General features: G+C 36.8%; 1 protein-coding gene across 1 annotated transcript; it reads right to left on the reverse strand.

Annotated features, from left to right (window-relative positions):
* Positions 1 to 4,354: 4,354 nt before the first annotated feature.
* LOC308679989 (GTPase IMAP family member 7-like) lies at positions 4,355 to 7,306 on the reverse strand (the record flags this gene model as incomplete). Its single annotated transcript, XM_081347863.1, has 2 exons — positions 4,355 to 4,941; positions 7,213 to 7,306. The coding sequence occupies 2 exons, from the start codon at positions 7,304 to 7,306 to the stop codon at positions 4,355 to 4,357; spliced, it is 681 nt and encodes a 226-aa protein (XP_081203989.1).
* Positions 7,307 to 23,904: the final 16,598 nt, after the last annotated feature.

Raw genomic sequence — 23,904 nt, forward strand, 5'->3', positions numbered from 1 at the left:
GAAATACTTACCAGAACACAATACATCCTCTGATCATATTACAGAAAAGAGCTGTGAGGATCATTCACAAGGTTGGTTTTCTAGATCATACTCATAATCTGTTTACGCAGTCAAAGTTGCTAAAATTTGATGATCTTGTAAAATATAATACATCAATAGTTTTATACAAAGCATTTAACAAATTATTACCGCCTAACTTACAACGTTTCTTTAAAATTCCAGTGCGAGCTCATAACTTGAGAGGTTTAGGACATTTTTCATTACCGAGAGCTCAAACTACTCGTAAATATTATTGTGTGTCTGTATGTGGAGTGAAACTCTGGAACAAACTGGACTTGCAACAAAAGCAATGCCAAACTATTCATCAATTTAAACTGTTATATAAACATTGGGTCTGGTTAAAATACAGAGATGAGGGTCTTTAATTTAAATTGCTGTTGTGTTTGTTGTATTCTGTCTCATAGTGTGAACATGTGCTCAGTGTTTCCTTACCATCGTTGGTATATTGTTCATTACCATCGTTGGTATATTGTCCATTATAATTGTTGGCATTGTCTATTTCTATTACATTGTAGTCAAATTGCTGCTGTACTCTGTCTCATAAGGTTAACATGTGCTCAGTGTTTCTTACCATCGTTGGTTATTGTCCATTACCATCATTGGTATATTGTCCATTACTATCGTTGGTATATTGTCCATTACCATTGTTAGCATTGTTTATTCTTATTACATTGTTGGTCTAAATTGTTTGTTATAAAAATTACTTGTTACTTGTGGTAATGCCACCATGATATAACATTTGTTATTGTGAGCATTGTGAGCAAAGTAACAATGAAGCTCAATTATTAATCACTAAATGGGAAACTGGGGTGGGATTAAATAAGTTGTCTTCTTCCCACTCCCTTTCAGGCAGAATTCGATCGTCATATTTGAATACTGTATATTTTTATTTTATTTTTATTTTTATTTATTTACTTATTTTTTCTTCTTCCTTGTTTTTTCTTTTTCTTCTTTTTTTTGCACTATATGACTTAACTATATTTTGTCTACCTTGTACTTTTTTTGTGCCATTGCCTGGAATAAATAAATAAAAAAATAAAAAAAATAAAAAAAAATGTTTAAACATAAACCAAATACAGATGAGAACAGATTTAAGTACTCAATAGCTTTTAATTTCAGTTTATTTTATCTTAAAAAGGGCAGTGTCGTCCACTATTTGAGAGCATTTGAACTCTTTCTCCAAAAGTCTAATACTACAAAATTGATCTCTTTTAATATGTATGGCCATGGTTTGTGTTACAAGTAAGAAAATAAACAGTGAAATGGGTCATCCTTGTCGTATGCCTCTACTGATTTTAAACCTGGATGACGTTCCATATAACTTAATTGAGCTGTTACAGTTATTGTATAGTGTTTGAATAGCTTTTTTTTTTTATTTTTTTTTATATATATTATCCAAACCCCCCCCAAAAAAAAAAAAAAAAAAAAAATGAAGGTCTCCAACATAAAGTTATAATCAATAGTATCAAATGCTTTTTAAAAAATCAACAAATACAACAAAACTATTATCTGTAATAAATTTGTTGTAATCAATTAAATACAAAATGAGTCTAATATTATTACAAATGTGTCGACCTTTCATAAATCCTGATTGACATTTGTCACTATGGGATCAAGACAGTTCTTCAATCTTTCTGCTGATATACATGCAAAAAAAATTGCATCATTATTAATTAGCGTAATCGGACACCAATTTTCTAAAATAGTATATCCTTATTGGGCTTTGGTAATAAAGTTATCAAACCTTGTCTCAGTGAATTGTGTAAATAACCTTGTTGTATAGCTTCTCTAAATACAGCTAACAAAAAAGGTGATAATTCTTTTGGAAAATATTTAGAAAATTCACCTATTAAACCATAATACCCGGGTGACTTATTGTCTTTGAGTTTGTTAATACAATGAAATACTTCATTTAAATAAATCTCTTGGTCGCACATTTGAATAGAAGAAGACCTTTGTGTCATCTTTAATAGATTCTAAGAATGACTGCATTACTCAATTTGATATCATAAGAATATCATTTCTCATAAAATTCTGCCACATATCTTGACATTTCTTTAGCATTTTCTGTTAACTGTCACATTGTTATATCAAGATATTGTGATATAAAATGCGACGATATGTATCGTTGATGTAAATGAAATGAAGATATTTTCTATAAAATCTGAGAGATTTCTGTCCAATCTTTTATAGTCAATTCCCCTAAAACTTAAAAGATCTTAAAAACAATTATTTAATAAAAGGTTATAAAGGCATTGAAAAACAATCAATCGAGTGGGCTAATCTAAATTCAAATCTTCTGAAGAGACACGATGGGTTTATATGATGATTCAAAGCGTTTTAGATTGTTTATTATGACACAAACACACACACACACACACACACACACACACACACACACACACACACACACACACACACACACACACACACACACACACACACACACACTCACACACACACAAACAGGCGCACATATCTTTGTGGGGACTCTCCATAGACGTAATGGTTTTTATACTGTACAAACTGTATATTCTATCTCCTTACACTGCCCCTGCCCCTAAACCTGCCCATCACACACACACACACACACACACACACACACACACACTGCCCCTGCCCCTAAACCTACCCATCACAGGAAACATTCTGCATTTTTACATTTTCAAAAATATATCATTTAGTATGTTTATTAACCCATTTCCCTCATGGGGACCGCTGGCTGGTCCCCACAATGGAGGTGATCTCAGGTTTTACTATCCTTGTGGGGCCATTTGGTTCCCATAATGTAATATAAACAAACACACACACACACACACACACACACATCTGGTTTATTATATTTGTGGGGACCTTCAATAGGCGTAATGGTTTTTATACTGTACAAACTGTATATTCTGTCCCCTTACATTAACCCTACCCCTACACACACACACACACACACACAAACACTAACCCGACCCCTAAACCTAGCCATCACACACAACTTTCTGCATTTTTACATTTAAAAAAAAAAATTGAATTGCAAGGACATCGGCATGTCCTCATAATGTAGGGGAAACCTGAATACACACCACAATAGAAGGAAAAACAATATTTGCATTCTAATGTAGCATAATGTTGTATGAAATTCATATTGAAAGCATTATTTTTGTTTATTTATTTATTTAGCTTTGGGGATAGGCTTAACTTATTTGTAAACATTTTAATGAACTCTTAATAATACTACAATTAATGTCTAATAAAGGATGGTTAAAAGTACTTAATGTAATTTTCCCATTCTCTGTGACCTAATCTAAAGTGAGAACTATTTAATACATTATTACGTAACAGTTAATACTTTGTTAACAAAGCATTATTTCATTCTTTACATATGAGATAAATAAACAATAACACTTTAATTACAGTGTCAATTAATGAAGAACTCACTATTTGTATAAAGTCTATTAATGTATTAAGTTTTATAAACTATTAATTAAATATAGTTGGCAAATGATTTGTCAAGACTTTATAACAATATACGTATTATAAAGTGTTACCCTAAAAGGTTCTTTTCTCATGAAAAAAGGTAACTTGAACTGGTGGTAACACTGGGTGGCTGTGACCTCTCTGGCAATACCTGACAGGCATTCGATCTTGTGACAGGCTGGCAATTAAACATTTTTGCAAAACCTTTCAATATATTCTCATGTATTTACTGTGCTGTTTTGTTTGTTCTTATCAGAGTTGTACACCATAAAATGTAAATGTACAAAGAACTTTAAATTCCCATGTTTGTTAAAAGTGTAAATTCACTTTTACATTTATTTCAAACAGTTGTCATGTTTGAATGTAAGAGGAAAAGTCAGCAGTCACTAAAATATCTGTATTATATGAAAGCATTTCTATAAACATTAAAGTGAATATTACTGTGTAAAATTGAGCTACATAATATAGTATACATAGCATATCCTCAAAATGTCAGCCTGTTAATGTAATCTAAGCTACAGGAATGTACAAAGCCTCCCACAACTGCGAAAATGCTTCCCGACACCACAACTGTACTTTTTTTTTTTTTCAGTGTCCTTGAGCTTTTAATGATTTTCTAGGCGTGATTCTGCATGTTCCTGGATAAACATCTTCTTCCTACCCATAACCTATCCCTAATATCAGAGGGAATATTGATAAATGAATTACAATGATGTAGAAGCCCAAAACTCTTGTTGTAAGCCTAAACTTGACATTAACTGTAAACCTATCCCTCAAAAGATTGGATTGTTGATCCAGGATCCTTTCACCAATGCTTGTCCTGGGCTTATTTAGACTTCTGAAACTCATAGGGCTTTCCTCTGTTAAAACGGACCATTTTGTCTATCATTTGCAGCAGCTCTGTGACCTGAACTCGATTATTTCTGTGCTCATTGCTGAATGTGTGATATCTGCCCCAACTGGACTTGATCAGTTGCTTCAGCTCATTGCTTTTACTGATATACGTCTCTACAGGCTTGCCCTTGAGCACATCAGCATGAGTGAACAGAATGATGGTGTAGTTCATGGCATCTTCTCCAAAGTTCTGCTGAATCCATTTCACAACATTCTTCTCCGCCTCTGTGAATTTCACACCCAGTTTCATCACCAGCAGAAACGCATGAGGCCCAGGATAAGACAGCCTCATACACTGCCCTGTTACAGTCCGCAGCATCTCTTTGTCTCGAGTGTCAAACAGACCTGGACAGTCAATAACTGATATGGTGCGTCCATCCACATTTGTTTCTTCTTTTATACAGTTCTCTGTGACTGATCCTGGAGAGTGTTTCATATCAAATAGGTCTTTGTTCAGGATGGTGTTTCCTGATGCACTTTTTCCTGATCCAGTGTTGCCCAACAGCACAATCTTCAGATCTGTTACAACAAGAAGACACTGTTATTGTATTGTGATATTTTTCTTTCATTAATACCACCAACGTGCCACCAACTGATTGTTATATCCAAAAGTACAAAGTGATTTTATACATGGAAGGCTGCTGTAATAGACCAACAATGTTTATGGAATTACTTATTCTTGGTCTGTGAAATGCAATATGTCATGTTCATGAAAACAAAATAAATATATTGTTATATTCATTGTTCACCAATTATGTTAATTACAAAATAGCTTGTATCCTCTTAATGATTAGAAAATCATAAATTCTTACACCAAAAACAGTTTTCTATAATTCCATTACAAACAGTGAATTGCTATTTATTAGAGTTACTCTATGATCTAAAGAATTGAATAGTTATTAGTTTACTTTAATAAAACAGAAGGAAATAATCACAGATTTACAACAAACTTTTAAAAAGACATAATAAATAATAACACAATCCATACATTATGATTTTAGCAATGCCTGGACTCTTTACTCTAACCCGTTAGCCAATGTAAAAAGATATTGTCATGGTGCTGCAGTGTAGTGATGGCAATTTGATTTCAGTAAATGAGGCTTCATTACATCAAAACTGTTCAAAATGTCAATGTTTCACCACTGGGGGCGATGATCCCTTTCAACCCATGAATCTTGAGGTGTCACTGAACCAATCAACAAATGTCTGTGGGTTTTACCTGATCTCTGATCAGTGGTATACATTTGTAGACATTTTAATTAGACATTAGTATAATTTAAATTAAGAATGGTAATAAATAGTCTCTTATTGGCTTGTTTAGCTGAGCCATTCATATAGCAAACAAAACAAACCCTGAAAATTGATAAAATAATATATAGACACTTGCTAATTTTATTAGATGATTAGATAATTGCATGTGAAAGATTTGACTTTCAATAAAAAATTTGCAATAGATTTGTAAAAGGTGTTTTTATGCATGTTTGGCCGGTGTTTTTGTTGCATTTACACTGTTATGACCACTAGGGGTCACCGTGGAGACGGGTGTCGGATTGTTTCAAAGCTTTGACTCAATACGACACATTTGCTTCAACTGTTTCAGTGTTTCACGAAGCCTCGATCTGCCCACCTCTAGGGCTGAACAATATATCAAAAAATTGCAATAAAAGTATACGCAATATCAATATTGCAGAGAGGTGCGATAAATTAAATTTATTTTATGTGCCAAGCATTTGTGTGTTGCATGCATGCATATGTTGTTTATCCAAATTCATCCAATCAGATGGAGCCTTACTATCTTTATACCCGCCTCCCCAGTAGGTGCTATTATGCTATTGGCTAGATCAGGCCCACAGGGGAACCTAGTGGCTCAGAGCAGAGAATGGAAAATATAAACTAATGGCAGGAGTAGAGACAAGTGAGGAAAATTACAACAGCTAAGAACCTGTGCCTAAAAAGACCTGTACGTCTGAAATATGGCAATATTTTGGATTCAATAGAGAATACGTGTCACAGATGCAGGTACTGTGTAAGGGGCTGTTCACACATCGCGTCTAATAATGGCTGGAAAGCACGGCCATAATAATTTGTTTTATTTCTATTTTTAAGACGCAATTAAGGAAAAAACAAACAAAAAGACAGGTATTTGCCTCATATATATACAATATGTATTTGATGAACTCTTAAAGCCTATCTTCGTGAAAAAAGGCTAAATATTATTATTTTTAATGACATTCATGTGCAATGGGGAGAGTAATGCAATATTTTCCTATGAACCACAGCGTGTTTAACACACAAACGATAAGTTCAGTTAAATTAAGTGAAATTAACAGTTTTGTTTTGATAGCTGGTAGCTTTATTCCTTACCCGTCGAAGTTTAAAGTTTGAATCGATGTGCCATGTTTTTTTTGTTTTTTTTCTGTTTGTTTGTGTTTGTTTTTTGCATCTTCTATCCACACTAGTTCACTTTCTGTTAATTTATTTAAGTGTAGACAAAGCTTCCATGCAGGATATGGGTGCTTGCTGTGTGAAAAATCGATCGATAAACAGATATAGCAAAGGAGGTGCATTTAAACTCGCATGCGCGTGCACTCGAGGCGGAGTGCGATTTGTCCGGGGAGTCGGATTTCGGTAGGCTACAACACCGGCAACGGTAATATGGCAGTGAGCCCAGCCCACCCATCCGAGAAGTGTCAGCTCTTATTTTGAAAAGGGCTTATTGAGGGGGCGTGACATCACATTGAAGCAATACCCCTGATTGGCTGACTACACGTGTGGATCGTAGTCACACACTCTGCAGAAAGATGGTGCCAAAAAGATCTGTAGACGTGTGCAGAGGGATCTGTGAATGCCCTGTGATCTGCAAACACAGATTCAACACTTGCATGCTGAGCTTTGCACAGAATGTGTAAGAATGTCTTTTTACAGTGGTTTGAAAATACAAGTTAGACTGTGTTTGTTTGCAAATTGCGAGGAGGGCATTTGTAGATTTTTTAATGGGAAAAAGAGCGAAACAGTTGTGCCAAAATTCTGAAAACAAATGCAACACAATCTACAAATAAATAAAGACCCTCATGCACAGACAAATCACTTTGCATTCATTCAAATTCTGGTTGTCAAGTACAAGTCACTGATTTCTATTTGTGAATCATAAAGAGTTTGTTTGCGGATTTTAAATCTATTTGTAGATCACATTTTATATTTGCGGATCATGAGGAGTTTGTTTGCAGATTTTAAATTTATTTGTAGATCTTGTTTTGTGTTTACAAATTGAAATATGCATTTTTGACTCATAGTCTCTTCATTTTCAATGATTATGGCATTATTTTGTCACAACAGCGAAACAATATAGTGTCAAAATTCTGAAAACAAATGTGACACAATCTACAAACAGAACATGATCTTCACCTGCAAACAAGTCACTTTACATTCATTCAAATTCTGGTTTTCAAGTACAAGTCACTGATTTCTATTTGTGAATCAGGATGTGTTTATTTGTGGATGTTTAATCTTTTTGTAGATCATGCTTTATATTTGTGGATCACAAAGAGTTTGTTTGAGGACTTTGTATCTATTTGTAGATCTTGTTTTACATTTGCAGATCATGAGGACTTTTATTTGTGGATTTTTAATCTATTTGTAGATTGTGTTTTGTGTTTACAAGTTGTAATATCTATTTGTGACTTTTAGTCTGTCTATTTTCAATGGTTTTGGCATCAATTTATCCCCATACATGCACCCGAACCCCCCTAGAAGAACCGAGGTCCACCCACCACAGTTTTACCAAAAATCCTGTGAGAAACACTGGTATTGCTATGCCAACGCAGCTTATAGCTTGTTTTAGGATTCATCACTGTGGAGTGTAGTTCAACTGTATTAATAAATGTCGAATTTTTACTTATTTCATCTGTTAACTCTCACTCGTTCCTATATTCACTCATTACATGGCATTAGTGGTTTTAATGAATAGGAGTTGGTATGCATATATTTAAGGGCGTGCAAAGATGGGTGGTGTTTATGATCATATAGTGGGCCGGTCTGGGCCAAAATGCTAGGGACGATTTTTTGTCCCAGTCCAGCCCTGATAATAATGCAACAAATAAGGAGATTATGTTTTATTTATTTTAATCAGGTTTGTTAAACGTGTGCTTGAAAGTTAATTTGCGCAACCATGTATTTGATATAACGATGAAAATATTTGAAAACCAGTTAAAATCAAGTAATGATGCAATCCTTTAAATCTTAACATTTGAGTGTAAGCAGAATTAAATGGATGTAAAATTATCATCATGTCTTAATTCGGTTCGAGAGTAGAGATAAAATCCCGAGGCACACACGCAAGGTCTCTCGCTCCCTCTCTCTGCCGTTCGCGTGCTACGCTTGCGCGCTCTTGCTTCCGGGAGATTTTAACTGATTTGCGGGCATCAGGGAGCCGCTATCAATATGCGGGAGACTCCCGGAACTTCCGGGAGACTTGGGATGTCTGTTAATGTGACATGTACTGTATGTCATTGGTGATTCATTGTGTCACTGGTGTTACTGTCTTTTTTTTCTAAGACCAAAGATCATTATTCTTCAACTATAATTAAGTAGATGAGACTAAATTGTTACATCTGACATACAATCTAAATTAATAGGTTTGAATAAAGTTTATCTATAAATGGGAGACACTGGTGTTACCCATAAGAAAGGTGACACCAGTGACAATTTTCATGAAAAATGCATTTTACAAAATGGCTGCTGCAAGGGATCAAACCACATGTTGTCAATCATGGTATACTAAATTAAGTAGTTTAATCCATTTGTATTCTAGATTTGTACAATTCCCTAACAATTAAGTAGGTCATACCTATGAGTTCAACTAAATATAAATGAAAAAATGTCTGATAACTGAAAAGAGACAGTGGATTTACTATGGGCCTTTCTTCATAGATACTCAGGAAATTGGAAGAAGAAAGTCAAGTGATGTCATAAGTGTGATTTTTATTTTAAAATAAGAGATTTTTGTTTAACGGTTACACCAGTGACACAACTCCAGGGGACCACTACTTTCATTATACATTTTATAATATTTATTCAGCATTTTTTTTTTTTTATGTCATTTACATAATATTTTTGATAGTCATGTATACATTATTGTATTTTAAATGGCGGAAAACCCTGTTATTGACAAAAAATAAAGCATTTTCCAGGGACGAGGACTTCTGTGGTGCTTGAAATTTTATATAATTAATTAAAAATCAAATATTGCCACATTGATGGCTCAAGAAGGTGTAATTGTTCAAATAACATATTGTTTTATTTTAAAAATAAAGAAATTGTAACCCTAAAGTGTCTTTTAAGTGTAATATTTCTGTAAAGGCTAGGGACAGAAAAATGGACATTAGTAGATCGCCCTGGAATGGTCACTTTCCATTATTAAATGTAAATGCATGGGTAAGATGTCACCTAATAGATGTAAATGCATAGATGTCGCCTAATTTATTGTTTTCTATACCAGTTTACGACGGTTTCCTCTTTATTTTTTGTGCAGCTGTGGTGCTTTTGAGTGACAATTCCTCATTTGTCCTTAAACCCTCATTGTATTGCCTTTCAATTAAAAGATTTTGTTATGGGTGCGCTTGTTCATTTGTCTTAAAAGTATCATAAGATTTGTTTGTCAGAGGTGCATTTAACTGTTCTTTAGTGCTGTTGATATCAGTCAACATTTTTAATCATCAGCAAATCAGTCATACAGTAATACATAAAAAGATGTTTAAAATAATTTATTTTTAAAAAAGAAGAAGAAAAAAAAAGAAATGAAGCCCAATTTCAAAAGGAAATATTAGTGCTTGCTCCACACTTTAGTTGAGGTGGGAAGAATAATTGATAAAACAAATTAAACAATACATCGCAATATGGTTTCTTGAAACACATTTTCAATACCCTGGCACTAATGCAGATTGCAGCTTTACTGCATACCAAAACAAGTATTTCGGTTCTTGAACAGCTAAGAGTCAGTTTAATCTACTCTAGTATGTTCTGTAAGGGTTAATGCCCGACGAGGTGTCCATTGTCAGGTACCGTATTAATGGACGACGGCGAGGCGTGAACCGTCCGACGCGCAGCGGCATTAAACCGCTTATACCATGGTCACTTGCCAAATAACACAACATTAGTTTATATTTTAATTAGTTTTACAATCGAAATCTAAAGTTTTTACAAACAATAACTTGGTTTCCCTGGTTACGCCTGACGGTTTATTTACTAGGTGTCCTCTATCACTTTTTAATGGACACGGCAGTGGCTCAGTGGTTCATGTAGGTTGTCTACAACCCGGAAGGTTGGTGGTTCAATCTCCGGTTCTACCTGACCAAGTGTCGAGGTGTCCATGAGCAAGACACCTAACCCCAGCTGCTCCCGACGAGCTGGATGGCGCCTTGCATGGCTGACACCGCCGTCGGTGTGTGAATGAGTGAGTGAATGGGTGAATGTGAGGCTATGTAAAGCGCTTTGGTGGCCATAGGTCTGTGAAAGCGCTATATAAATGCAGTCCATTTACCATTTATTGTGGGCACGTGGTTATACAGTGATTCCCCAGCTGGAAGAGACACTTGTGGGCCATCTCTCCTGGGAGCTCATCGCCACTTAAAAAGTCAGCACTCCCCACCAAGCCATGCAGAACAACATTAGACCATTTCAGCTGTGGCTCAGAGCCAGGGGATTTCGTCCAAGGGCTAATCCCCAGAGGCAAATAAGAGTAAAGGCACATGTAGAGTGCTTCGTGCCCTTTCTAAAATCAATGTTGGTCGGAAGCGCACACGCTGAGCACTTTGTGCACTTTCTAAATTCCTTGTTTATAGTGAGGGTTACATGCTGCAGGCTTCGTACCCTTTCTATGTGGCTCAGACCCAGGTTCTTCACCTTGTGCTGCCATTGTCACCGTAGCAGGATGCTAATGACAGATGCTTCCCTGACGGGCTGGGGTGCGGTCTTAGATAACCGTCCAGCCCAAGGGATCTGGAGAGGCTGTCATCTCGATTGGCATATCAATTGCCTCAAATTGATGGCTGTATTTCTAGCCCTCAAATACTTTCTCCGGCAGTTAAGAGGCTACTATGTTCTGGTGCTGGTGGAAAACTCTGCAGTAGTCGTTTATATAAATCGCCAGGGTGGACTGCGTTCGCTCCATTTGAACAAACTAGCGCAGCCGGTTCTGCTTTGGGCTCAGGACAAGTTCCTTTCCCTCTGGGCGATTTACATTCCTGAAAGGACAAATATAGGACCAGATCTATTGTCAAGACGGGAGGTCACAAAAGGGGATTGGAAGCATCCATTTTTGTGGGTGTCATTGCAGCTTGCCATGCTCTGATTGACGGGGTTTCAGTGGGGAGACACCCTTTGAATGCTCGAATTCTTTCCATCACTTTTACTAGTCGCTGATTATGTTGTTGAAGGGTGGACCCCCACACCACACGGTCATCGATATGTACACAAAAACCCTCTAGACCAAGGGTTCTCAACCCTGGTCCTTGAGGGCCACTGTCCTGCAGAGTTTAGGTCCAACCTTGATCAAACACACCTGCCTGTAGCTTTCCAGCAATCCTGAAAGGCTTAGTTAGCTGGCTCAGGTGTGTTTGATTTAGGGCTAGAGCTAAACACTGCAGGTCAGTGGCCCTCGAGGACCAGGGTTGAGAATGCCTGCTCTAGACCTTCAATAAGGGTTTCCATGGCTCGCTGAAAAATCTCGGGAGCTGACTTGATCCCAAATGGAAGTCGAAAAAACAATATCTTCCAAAGTGAGTATTAAATGTACAATACTTGCTAATCTCAGAATCCAATCGGATCTGCCAGAACCATTGAGATGCATCTAATTTACTAAAAAACTTAGCGCCCGACATTTCACTTATGATCTCTTCACAGGTGGGTATCTGGTAATGTTTTCTCTTTTTGCTATCATTGAGGTCTTCAGGGTCTAAGCACACCCTTAATTCACCATTAGGCTTCTTCACACAAGTTATGGAGTTCACCCAATCTGTGGGTTCCGTTGTATGACTCCTGATTAGGTCATGCAATCCAATTCCTGCTTCAAGGGCTCTCACAGAGGAGCATGTATGACTGGTGTAGCATCGTCTTTCAGTTGTTTTTTATAGGTAAATGGCAAACCTTCAAGTCAATATCGGTTACATTGTCAAAGACAGTCTGTAAGACTACGGTTACCCTGTTGACTTAAACAGGACTCTTTAAACCAAATTAAGGTATTCACAAGCTCTATCTCTTAGAAGAGATGCATGGCCATTGGGAACTGCAACAAACATTACATTTTTCATCTTTCCTTTTACTTGTATTTTTAATCTGCATACTCCTTGTGTTTCCATTGTAGGCTTTGAGGGGGACTGTACGTTTTTGAATTAGAGATCTTTCTTTCAATGCTTTCACATCTCTGATGTTAATTAAATTAACTTTTGCACCTGTGTCTAATTTAAAAGGCACTATTGTCCCATTAGCCACAAGAGGAACAATCCACTACAAATCCATTTAGCATCATCCTGATTTGTATTCTCTTCTGAAACCATATTCACATAAATTTAGTCACTGTCATCTGCCTCCTCAACTACATGCATTTTATTTTCCCTCTTCATGTCGTTTGAAAAATAAATTTTTACAAAGTGGTTTGGGCCATTACACTTCGAACACCTTTTACCGAAATCAGGGCACTGTCTGAACTTATGTTTGGTCCCACAATGCTTGCAAGAGAATGTTTCATTGTCATTATCTCTGAAACTTATTGAGTTACCTCTTTTCTTGTCTCTGAATGAAATGGCATCTACTGCTGCTCTCTGAAATTACATCGCCGACAAATTAGCCCCATAAAACTGCTTCACATGCTGTCTCGCTAATTCACTGGACTGGCACAATTTAAACAATACAATACAAAAACATTTCCCAGCATAGTTTCTTTTTAGATATAGACACTAAATTGACCATATTCATACAAGAAGATTTGCTGTATGCATAATAACTGGCAAGGGATATCGGACACGACCATCACAACCTTGAACTTCATTGACCACGTCTAAAAGTAAGCTATGGGTTGTTTAACCTGCTTGTTATAGTTAATTTGACTAACGTTGAATCAAGAGAGAATAGTGGTCAAAACAGCATGCCTTTTTATACAAAATTATGTTTTCAAATGTAGCTTAAGGCTGTCAATAGATTCAAATGATAATTAATGAATGGCATATGTTTTGTATAACGTGCATAAATTCACATAGACATTTGCAGGGCCCTATAAAATCCATTTTATTTTTTCCCAAATTCTGTTTTATTTTTTCCAAAATTTCATTTACATTTTTGGGAATTCGTTTTTTTTTTACCCTTTACTGTTGTTTGAGTCGTAAAAAGAGTGTGCTTTTAATGTTAATGATTAAAATGTACACAAATAAAATAGGAATGACCTTAAGTTTATTGATGAAACAAACATCACATTTACTCAGTACTTTTCAGGACAAATACTGCATGATGCAACATAACACTGCACTCTAATTACTTCAAGTAACAACAAAATATTAATGGTTATGAGCTTTAAACTGCCTGTAAAATAAATTATATTAGTTTATATAAGTTTAAATAAAAGTGCTCCATTAGCTTTTTCTTTCAAGTAAAAAAAAAAAAACCTGTTCTTCACATGGCTTTTGGATAACAGGTGGTCAGTGCATGAAACAGGACCAAACTGACTTGTCTGTCACGCGCTTGTTGTCTAAAGTTTTGTTTGTCTGAGTTTGTTGGGACTTTGTCGTTTCATAACGTCCAACGAGGACGAGTTTGTCAAATGGATGTGCTGTTTATTGTCCTACTGTGGGCAATATCCCTACTTTTCGCGTGTCTGGATGCATCTCCTGTTAAACAGCCGGTGAGGATCCAGTATGGCAGAGAGTTTCTTCTTCAGTGGCATCGGCCTTACAATGTTCGTTATCCTGTGGACCAATGCCCGCCGCATGGAAATGGTGTTCATAATAATACGGGACCTTTTCAGGGTCCACTCAGGATCGTAGGGTCCACTCAGGGTCCACTCATGATCGTAACCCTCGGAAAATACGGAAGAGGGGGAAGAAAGGAGGGGTACGGGTGAGACTGAGAAAGTTACGTCTAAACCGGATTCCTCTCCCGTCAATTGTCATGGCCAACGTCCAGTCCCTTAGGAGCAAGATTGATGAACTGCAAGCAACGGTACGTTTCCAACATGCTTATAAAGATGCTTGTATTATGGCTTTTACTGAATCGTGGCTAAAAAGTAGCGACCCTGATAACTCCGTAATTATCGACGGTTTTGGCACTCCATTTCGTACGGATCGTTGTCCTTTAGTTACGGGTAAAAAACAAGGAGGAGGCGTTTGTCTGTATATAAACCAAGAATGGTGCAGATCTGTTACTGTGAGAGAGAGCATGTGCACTAAAGACCTTGAACTGCTCTCTGTATCACTCAGACCACAATACATGCCCCGCGAATTCCCTCAACTTTTTGTTACAGTGGTCTACATACATCCGAGAGCAAATTAAAGGGTTAGTTCACCCAAAAATGAAAATTATGTCATTAATGACTCACCCTCATGTCGTTCCAAGCCCGTAAGACCTCCGTTCATCTTCAGGACACAGTTTAAGATATTTTAGATTTTGTTCGAGAGCTTTCTGTTCCTCCATTGAAAGTCAATGGACGGCATACTGTTCAAGTCCAGAAAGGCAATACAGACATCATCAAAGTAGTCCATGTGACATCAGTGGCTCAATCTTAAGTTTATCAAGCGACGAGAATACTTTTTGTGCGCAAAAAGTAAACAAAAATAACGACTTTATGCCACTATTCATTTCCTTCTCTCTGTGCCTCGAGTGAGTTCGCGTAGTGAGTTCGCGTAGTGTTTCAGCGTAGCGCGTCTGTGTTGCACGTACTCTTTACATTAGCCACGATTAATGCCTGCGCAGCCAGGCAAATGGGTGACAGTGCTATAGTCGCGGATCAAAAAAAACACTCTTCCGTTCCGATTACCATAACAAAACGATTTGCCCCACTCAGTGAAACACCCACTGAGAGTTCTGTTGATTGTGCCCTAGTTATTGGCGATTCTATTACACGGAACGTGAAAATAGAGACACCAACCACCATAGTCACATGTTTGCCGGGAGCCAGAGCGCCTGACATCAAAGCAAATTTAAAAGTGCTGGCTAATGCTAATCGTAAATTCTCTAAGATCATTATCCACGTTGGCACAAATGATGTTCGACTCCGCCAGTCGGAGATCACCTAAATTAATATTAAAGAGGTGTGTGAACTCGCAAGTACGATGTCAAGCACTGTAATTTGCTCTGGCCCCCTTCCTGTTCGCAGGAGTGATGAGATAGTTAGTAGATTGTGTTCTCTTAACGGTTGGCTGTCTAAGTGGTGTCCGCTTAATAATATAGAATTTATAGACAATTGGAAACGTTTTTGGGGCAAACCTGACCTGTTGAAAAGAGATGGTATTCATCCCTCCTGGGATGGTGCTGCTCTTCTCTCTAGTAATATGGCTCATAGTCTTAGAGCTCAAACATGACAATCTGGGGCTCAGGTCAGGAAGCAGACAGACTGGCTTAACCGACCGTCTGCTAGCGGCCTCGCGTCACCAAGGTCAGATAAATCCCATCACATAGAACCTCTTTCACCTAGATATCATCATATAGAGACTGTGTCTGTTCCCCGAACTTGGAAATCCAAAAAAACGTTTAAACCCATCTAAGGTTAAAAATTTAATTGATGTTCAACAAATAAAAAACAGCTATATACAGATGAGCAAATGCTAAAGCTCGGGTTGCTGAATATTCGATCGCTTACTTCAAAAGCACTCATTGTTAATGATATGATTTCAGATAATAACCTAGATGTGCTGTGTTTGACAGAAACCTGGCTAAAACCAAACGATTACATTACTTTAAATGAGTCCACCCCGCAAGATTACTGTTATAAACATGAGCCTCGTCTTAAACGCAAAGGGGGTGGTGTTGCTGTAATTTATAGTAATAGTTTCAAAACCACTAAGAAATCAAGTTTTAAATATAATTCTTTTGAAGTGTTAGTACTTAATGTAAAAATATATAGTATAAATGATAAATCACGTTTGAGATTTGTGCTGGCTACTGTATACAGGCCACCAGGGCACCATAAAGATTTGATCAAAGAATTTGCGGACTTTCTATCAGAATTAATATTGACTGCAGATAAAGTACTAATTGTTGGTGATTTTAATATACACATAGATAATGAAAAAGATGCATTGGGTTTGGCATTTAAAGACATTGTAAACTCAATTGGAGTTAGACAACACGTGTCAGGACCTACTCATCGTCGTAATCATACTCTAGATCTAATATTATCACATGGAATAGATGTTGATGCTGTTGAAATTCTGCAGCAGAGCGATGACATCTCAGATCATTATCTAGTCTTGTGTAAACTTCATTTAGTCAAGGCTGCAAAGCCGACTCCGTGTTTCAAATATGTTAGACCTATCACTTCTGCCACTAAAGATTGCTTTATTAATAATCTTCCTAATCAGTTTCATCATCTCAGCATCCCGGATAGCTTAGAAGAACTCGATATTGCAACAGAAACGTTTAACTCTCTCTTTTCCAGCACTTTAGACATAGTTGCTCCGTTGCGTTTAAAGAAGATTAAAGAAAATAGTCCAACGCCGTGGTACAACGAGCACACTCGGGCCCTTAAGAGAGCAGCCAGAAAAATGGAGCGCAACTGGAAGAAAACAAATCAGATCTGCTTATTTTTCAAACCTATTAGAAGAAAATAAACATAATCCTAGGTATTTATTTGAAATGGTGGCTAAACTAACGAAAAAGAAAGCTTCAAGCACCGAAGTTTCCAAGCAACACAGCAGTAATGACTTTATGAACTTCTTCACTTATAAGTTTGAAAATATCAGGGAGAAAATTGTAACTATGCAACGGTCTACTACAGTATCGCATCAGGCAGTGCATTGTAGTCTCCCTGAGGAAAAATTTGATTCATTCTATAGGAGAGGAAGAATTTACTAAACTCGTTAAATCATCTAAATCTACAACATGTATGTTAGACCCTATACCGACTAAGCTACTGAAAGAAATACTTCCAGAGGTCATAGATCCTCTTCTTAATATCATTAATTCATCTTTGTCTCTAGGATACATACCAAAAACCTTTAAGATGGCTATGATTAAACCGCTTGTTAAAAAAACGCAACTTGATCCTACAGAATTAGTCAATTACAGGCCGATCTCGAATCTACCTTATCTGTCAAAGATATTATAAAAAGCAGTGTCTTCACAACTGTGTTCCTTTCTTGAAAGAAATGATATCTGCGAGGATTTCCAGTCCGGATTTAGACCGTACCATAGTACCGAGACAGCTCTCGTTAGAGTCACAAATGATTTGCTCTTATCATCCGATCGTGGTTGTATCTATCTATTAGTGTTACTCGATCTTAGTGCTGCGTTTGACACCATTGACCACAACATTCTTTTAAATAGACTCGAAAATTATGTTGTCATTAGTGGAATTGCACTAGCATGGTTTAAATCATACTTATCAGACCGTTATCAGTTTGTAGCAGTAAATGAAGAGATGTCTCATCGATCACAAGTTCAGTATGGCGTACCACAAGGCTCAGTACTAGGATGATTGCTGTTCACCCTGTACATGCTACCCTTAGGAGATATCATTAGGAAACATGGAATTAGCTTTCATTGTTATGCCGACGATACTCAGCTGTATATTTCTTCAAAACCAAACGAAACCTACCAGTTCACAAAATTAACGGAATGCATAGCTGATATAAAAAATTGGATGACTCGTAATTTCCTACTTCTAAATTCTGAAAAAACAGAGATTCTAATTATTGGACAAAAAACTTCCTCATGTAATAACCTAGAATACTGTCTAACACTTGATGGCTGCTCTGTTAAGTCTTCGTCATCGGTCAGGAACCTGGGTGTGCTCTTTGATACCAATCTTTCATTTGAAAGTCATGTGTCTAGTATCTGTAAAACTGCATTTTTCCATCTTAAAAATATATCTAAATTACGCCATATGCTCTCAGTGACAAATGCGGAACAGTTAGTTCATGCGTTCATGACCTCAAGGCTAGATTATTGTAATGCTCTACTGGGTGGTTGTCCTGCACGCTTAATAAACAAACTACAGCTAGTTCAAAACGCAGCAGCTCGAGTTCTTACCAGAACCAGGAAGTATGACCATATTAGCCCAGTTCTGTCAAAACTGCACTGGCTCCCTATTAAACATCGCATCCATTTTAAAATATTGCTGATCACTTACAAAGCACTAAATGGTTTAGCTCCGCAGTACTTGAGCGAGCTCTTAACACATTATAGTCCTTCACGTCTATTGCGATCTCAAAATTCCGGCCAGTTGATAATACCTAGAATATCAAAATCGACTGCTGGCGGTAGATCCTTTTCCTATTTAGCACCAAAACTTTGGAACAGTCTTCCTACCATTGTCCGGGAAGCAGACACACTCTGTCAGTTCAAAGCTAGACTAAAGACACATCTCTTTGACCTAGCATTCACATAATACATTATAGACTTCTATAATTCAGTGTTAGGCTGCATAGATTAGGTCAGCTTGAACCGGGAACACTTCCCATAAATCCTGATGTATTCATTACATCATAAGAAGAATGGCATCTACGCTAATTTTAGTGTCTTTGTTTATCCCGAGGTTTTCCCGCAGCCTGCCGGATCCAGGCCGTATCCAGATCTGATGAAGGACATGCGCCTGGACCCGATGACAACACAGTGCTGAAGTGTCAACTAGTCTCTCCCTATGGAGGATCCCTTTCCCACTCTACAGATAAAGCGTTGTCGGGAAACTCAATTCGCGTATCTATCCCGAATTGATAAAATAAAATAAAATTCTGTATCAAAAATTATAAGGAAACACCAGTACTTTGATTAGGCTTGGTTTGTAGGGAATTACAAACCTGCGCACATATATTCAAACGCACATAACTACAGAACCAATTCTTAATGCGCATGTAAACGACATCAGCGTTTCTCACAGGTTCGCGTTTAAAGTCTGTGTAGAGGGAATGGTGTCGTCTTAGCGCCCCCTAATTTAATAACAAATGATTGTTGCGACGGAAGCGAAACAATCAAAACTAACTTTAGCTAAAGAACCGCTATAAAGCCAAAACAATCTCTGTTACCTTAAATTATACGTTTATCTCTGTAAAGCTGCTTTGAAACAATCTACATTGTTAAAAGCGCTATATAAATGAAGATGACTTGACTTGACTTGACTTGAATAATATTCCCCTCCCTCTTTCTTTTACAATGTCATATTGTCTGCTTTCATTCCCTCCACAAAATTTAGAAAAGGTTGCCAGATATTATAAAATGCCCCAGTAGACAACTCTGACTGTATACCTAATTTTCTCCAGTTTAAGATGGTACATAACTTCTCTTATCCATTGACTAAATGTAGGTGGCAAAGGGTCTTTCCATTTAATCAGTATCAATCTTCTAGTCAAAAGAGAACAGAAGGCCAATATTTTAATTTTACTTTTAGTAAAACTTGTATTTTCATGGGCCACACCAAACAATGCAATATATGGAGATGGCTCTACTACCTCTTCAAATAGCCCAGAGAAAGTCTCGAAGATATTAGTCCAGAACATGTAAAGTTCTGGACATGTCCAAGAGATTCAAGATGGAGAAGAGATTCAAGATGGCTGCCGAGGGCAGGTGTGGTTTGTTGGGCTCCACACATACCCTCTGTATTTTACAACTTTCCTTGTTGTTATTGTGTGCTTGGACTTCCAATTTAAGGGTAATGTGGCCAACTTAACCAGTTGTGAACAAACCAAGTTGCATATGTTTGGACACGGACATTGCACACTGTATTTTATCTGGACATCAAGAGGCCTGAGCGACAGAAATAATACCAGCACTACGTTTGAGCAAATGGCTAATACTGAGCTGGAGGTTGGGCTCAGTACAGGGGTGACATCGACTACACCAGAATCCCATCTAGCGGAGCTGCAGGAGCTGTTGGCTCAGAGCCAGGAACCACTGGATCAGCGGCAAGCCGAAAAACGGAGTTCACCTAGTCTTAGCTGCCTGTGTACAACCGACCGCAACAAGTCCGGTGAGTCACCCCGTCTGATAGAGCCATATTCGGGGATTGAACCGGGAATTGCTGCTAATCGCGAGGCTGTGGTGGCGTGGAATAATAGCGTGGACTTTTACTTTCGGTTGGGAGACAGAGCTATGGCTAATGTGAGTCGCGCTACTTCATGTGGAGGTCCAGATGAGATGCCAATAATGCACTTGAATGGCTCTGGCTGTAGTGCTGTACAAAAACAAAAGCAATATCTATTTTTCCAAACTGTGAATCACGCTAGAGTACTCTGGGACATTAAGTGTAAACCGAAAGGAATATTAGGCGGACACTTAAACATTCGCAGCCTAATTTCCAAAAGGGATCAGATCTCTGTACTCCTCTTGGACTCAAATTTGGATTATCTTTGTGTAACAGAATCCTGGCTTCACAGTAATATACCAAATAATATGATCGACATTGCTGGATATCAATGTTTCAGAAAGGACAGAAATACAGGCAAGGGGGGAGGAGTTTTGATATACATAAAAGATAAATTTAAATGTCACACAGTTGAATTGAAAACCCCTCTGGAATGTCTAGCTTTGAATGTTATCTTATCACCTACAATGAATTTTAATATTGTTGTTATTTATAACCCACCTTCACATAACACTGCTTTTTATGATGAATTAAGTCTTGTAGCTAAACAACTTGATTCTTATAAAGAAACTGTATGGTATGGTGATTTTAACATTAATTGGTCGGAAAAAAGTGGGAAACAAAAATTAAAAACAATTATGACAAAATTTAATTATCTACAAATGATTAAAGGGCCCACTAGGATAACAAGGCAGACCAAGACCCTGATTGATATGGCGTTTACCAATAAACCAGAACGTATAACAAGGACGTACAATCTGATAACAGGTCTCTCAGACCACAACATGATTCTGACAGTTAGAAAACTGACCAGAAAGCGGCTACAGTATTTTGGCAAATCTGATTGTGATAAATTATCATTTATCATTCCTGAAGCTAAAACTGTGCAGTTCGAAAGAGAACTTAATAACTTAAATTGGGAGCAGATCATGGCTGTGGATGATGTAGACGAGTGCTGTAATTCTATGACTACAGCTATTTCAGGATTAATAGACAAATTTCTAATAAAAAAAAGATGTAGTAAGAAAGACACTGTACCATGGATAAGTAATGAAATCAGAAAGCTTATGAAGAAGAGAGATTTGGCTCTGAAAAAATCATTATGCTCAAAAATTAATACTGATTTGTTAACCTACAAAAGTCTAAGAAATAAAGTGGTGTTAGAACTACGTAAAGCAAAAGTTTCATATTATACTCAACTTATAGGTAATGCTAAAGGCAATAATAATTCCATTTGGAGACACTTAAACAATCTGACTAATAAACCAAATAAACAGGGGATCAAGGAACTTAACATAAATGGAAAGAACATAAATAATAATGCCATTATGGCTAATGAATTAAATTCATATTTTGTGCAATCAGTAGAAGAACTAATAAAAGATTTTGAGTCTAAAGACTTCAATTATACAACTGGAGTGACTTCTGCAGATTCGTTTCATATTACAGAGGTTCAGGAGACAAACATCTTAGAAATTATTAATAAATTGTCTAATTCCAAAACAAATGATTTATATATGATGAATAATTGGTTTTTAAAAAAATATGTAACAGTGTTAGTTAAACCTCTTACACATCTTGTCAATCTTTCTATAAGAACCTGTACATTTCCTTTGGGATGGAAAAAAGCAGTAATTGTGCCAGTATTTAAATCAGGAAGTCAGGACTCTATGTGTAACTATCGTCCCATATCTATTTTACCTATTTTATCTAAAGTTATTGAGAAAGTTGTAGCAGCACAAATGGTTGATCACTTAGAAGCCAATCAGTTCCTCCACCCACAGCAGTTTGGTTTTAGATCAGGTTATTCCACTGAAATTGCAAACTGCTGTTTTATTGAAAATGTGAAGAAATCACTGGATAGGGGTAATGTGGTGGGAGCTGTTTTCCTTGACATTAAAAAGGCATTTGATACAATCAACCATAGTTTACTTTTAACTAAAATGTCATCTTTTAATTTTTCTACTAAGGCAGTACAGTGGTTCGCGTCTTATCTTCAGGCTAGAGTTCAGTGTGTTAAAGTTAACCAGGAAAAATCCTCACTCTTGAACATCAAAATGGGCATACCACAGGGCTCTGTACTTGGTCCTTTGCTGTTCAGTCTTTTTATTAATGACCTACCATTAAACTGTTCAGGTGCCAGCTTCCAGCTCTATGCAGATGATGCAGTTCTTTATGCACCCGCTAAGTCACCAGAGTTGGCGGCTGATGTTCTCTCTGCATGTATGGCTGATGTCGGACAGTGGCTCAATCAAAATCAGTTGGTGCTAAATTTTACAAAGACAGTTTCCATGTGTTTTTCTATTAAGAAACTTGATCTAAATAAAAGATTTAAAATTAACTTGCAAAATGAAAAAATTCAATCTGTAACAGAATTCACATACCTTGGATTGGTTATAGATCCTCAACTTAATTTTACTAAACATATCAAGAAAATCTCTAAAACAATACAAAGAAATCTTAATTGTTTTAAATTAATCAGACACTATATACCAAACCAGGCAGCCCTACTGTACATGCATGCTATGGTGTTTTCACATATTTCATACTGCATGACAGTTTGGGGGCAAGCTGCTCCGTCTGCAACAAAACACATTGGTTCACTTTACAATCGAACAATAAAAATTATGGATAAAAAGCCAATCCGCTATCATCACTGTTACATACTGGAGAAATATAAAATATTAAGCTTTGAAAGCTTTAGTAATTTATGTTTCCTTAAATTAATCTTCAAGTGTATTAATAATTTAGCACCTGAGCCTCTTAGTAAATTTATTGAAATACAGAACAGCCAAAGAGTTACTAGAAGTAGTACAAATCATAACTGTACAATACCATACTGTAGGACAAGCTTTGCACAGACTGCCTTTTCTGTTAAGAGCTGTAGGCTATGGAATGCATTACCATCTGATATTAAGGCCATATCTGACTTCAAAAAGTTCACTTCCAGGATTAAGCTGTGGCTAAAGACAAACCAAAACTGTATACATTTTTAATTGTTGTTATAATTGTGTATGATTATGTATGTATGTATGTATATGTGTGTATGTGTGTGTGTGTGTATGTATGTGTGTATGTATGTGTATGTGTATATATGTGTGTATATATGTATATATATATATATATATATATATATATATATATGTATGTGTGTGTGTATATGTATGTATGTATGTATGTATATATATGTATGTGTGTATGTG

This window comes from Scardinius erythrophthalmus (assembly GCF_964197995.2).
Source record: "Scardinius erythrophthalmus genome assembly, chromosome: 19".
Taxonomy (NCBI): Eukaryota; Metazoa; Chordata; class Actinopteri; order Cypriniformes; family Leuciscidae; genus Scardinius; species Scardinius erythrophthalmus.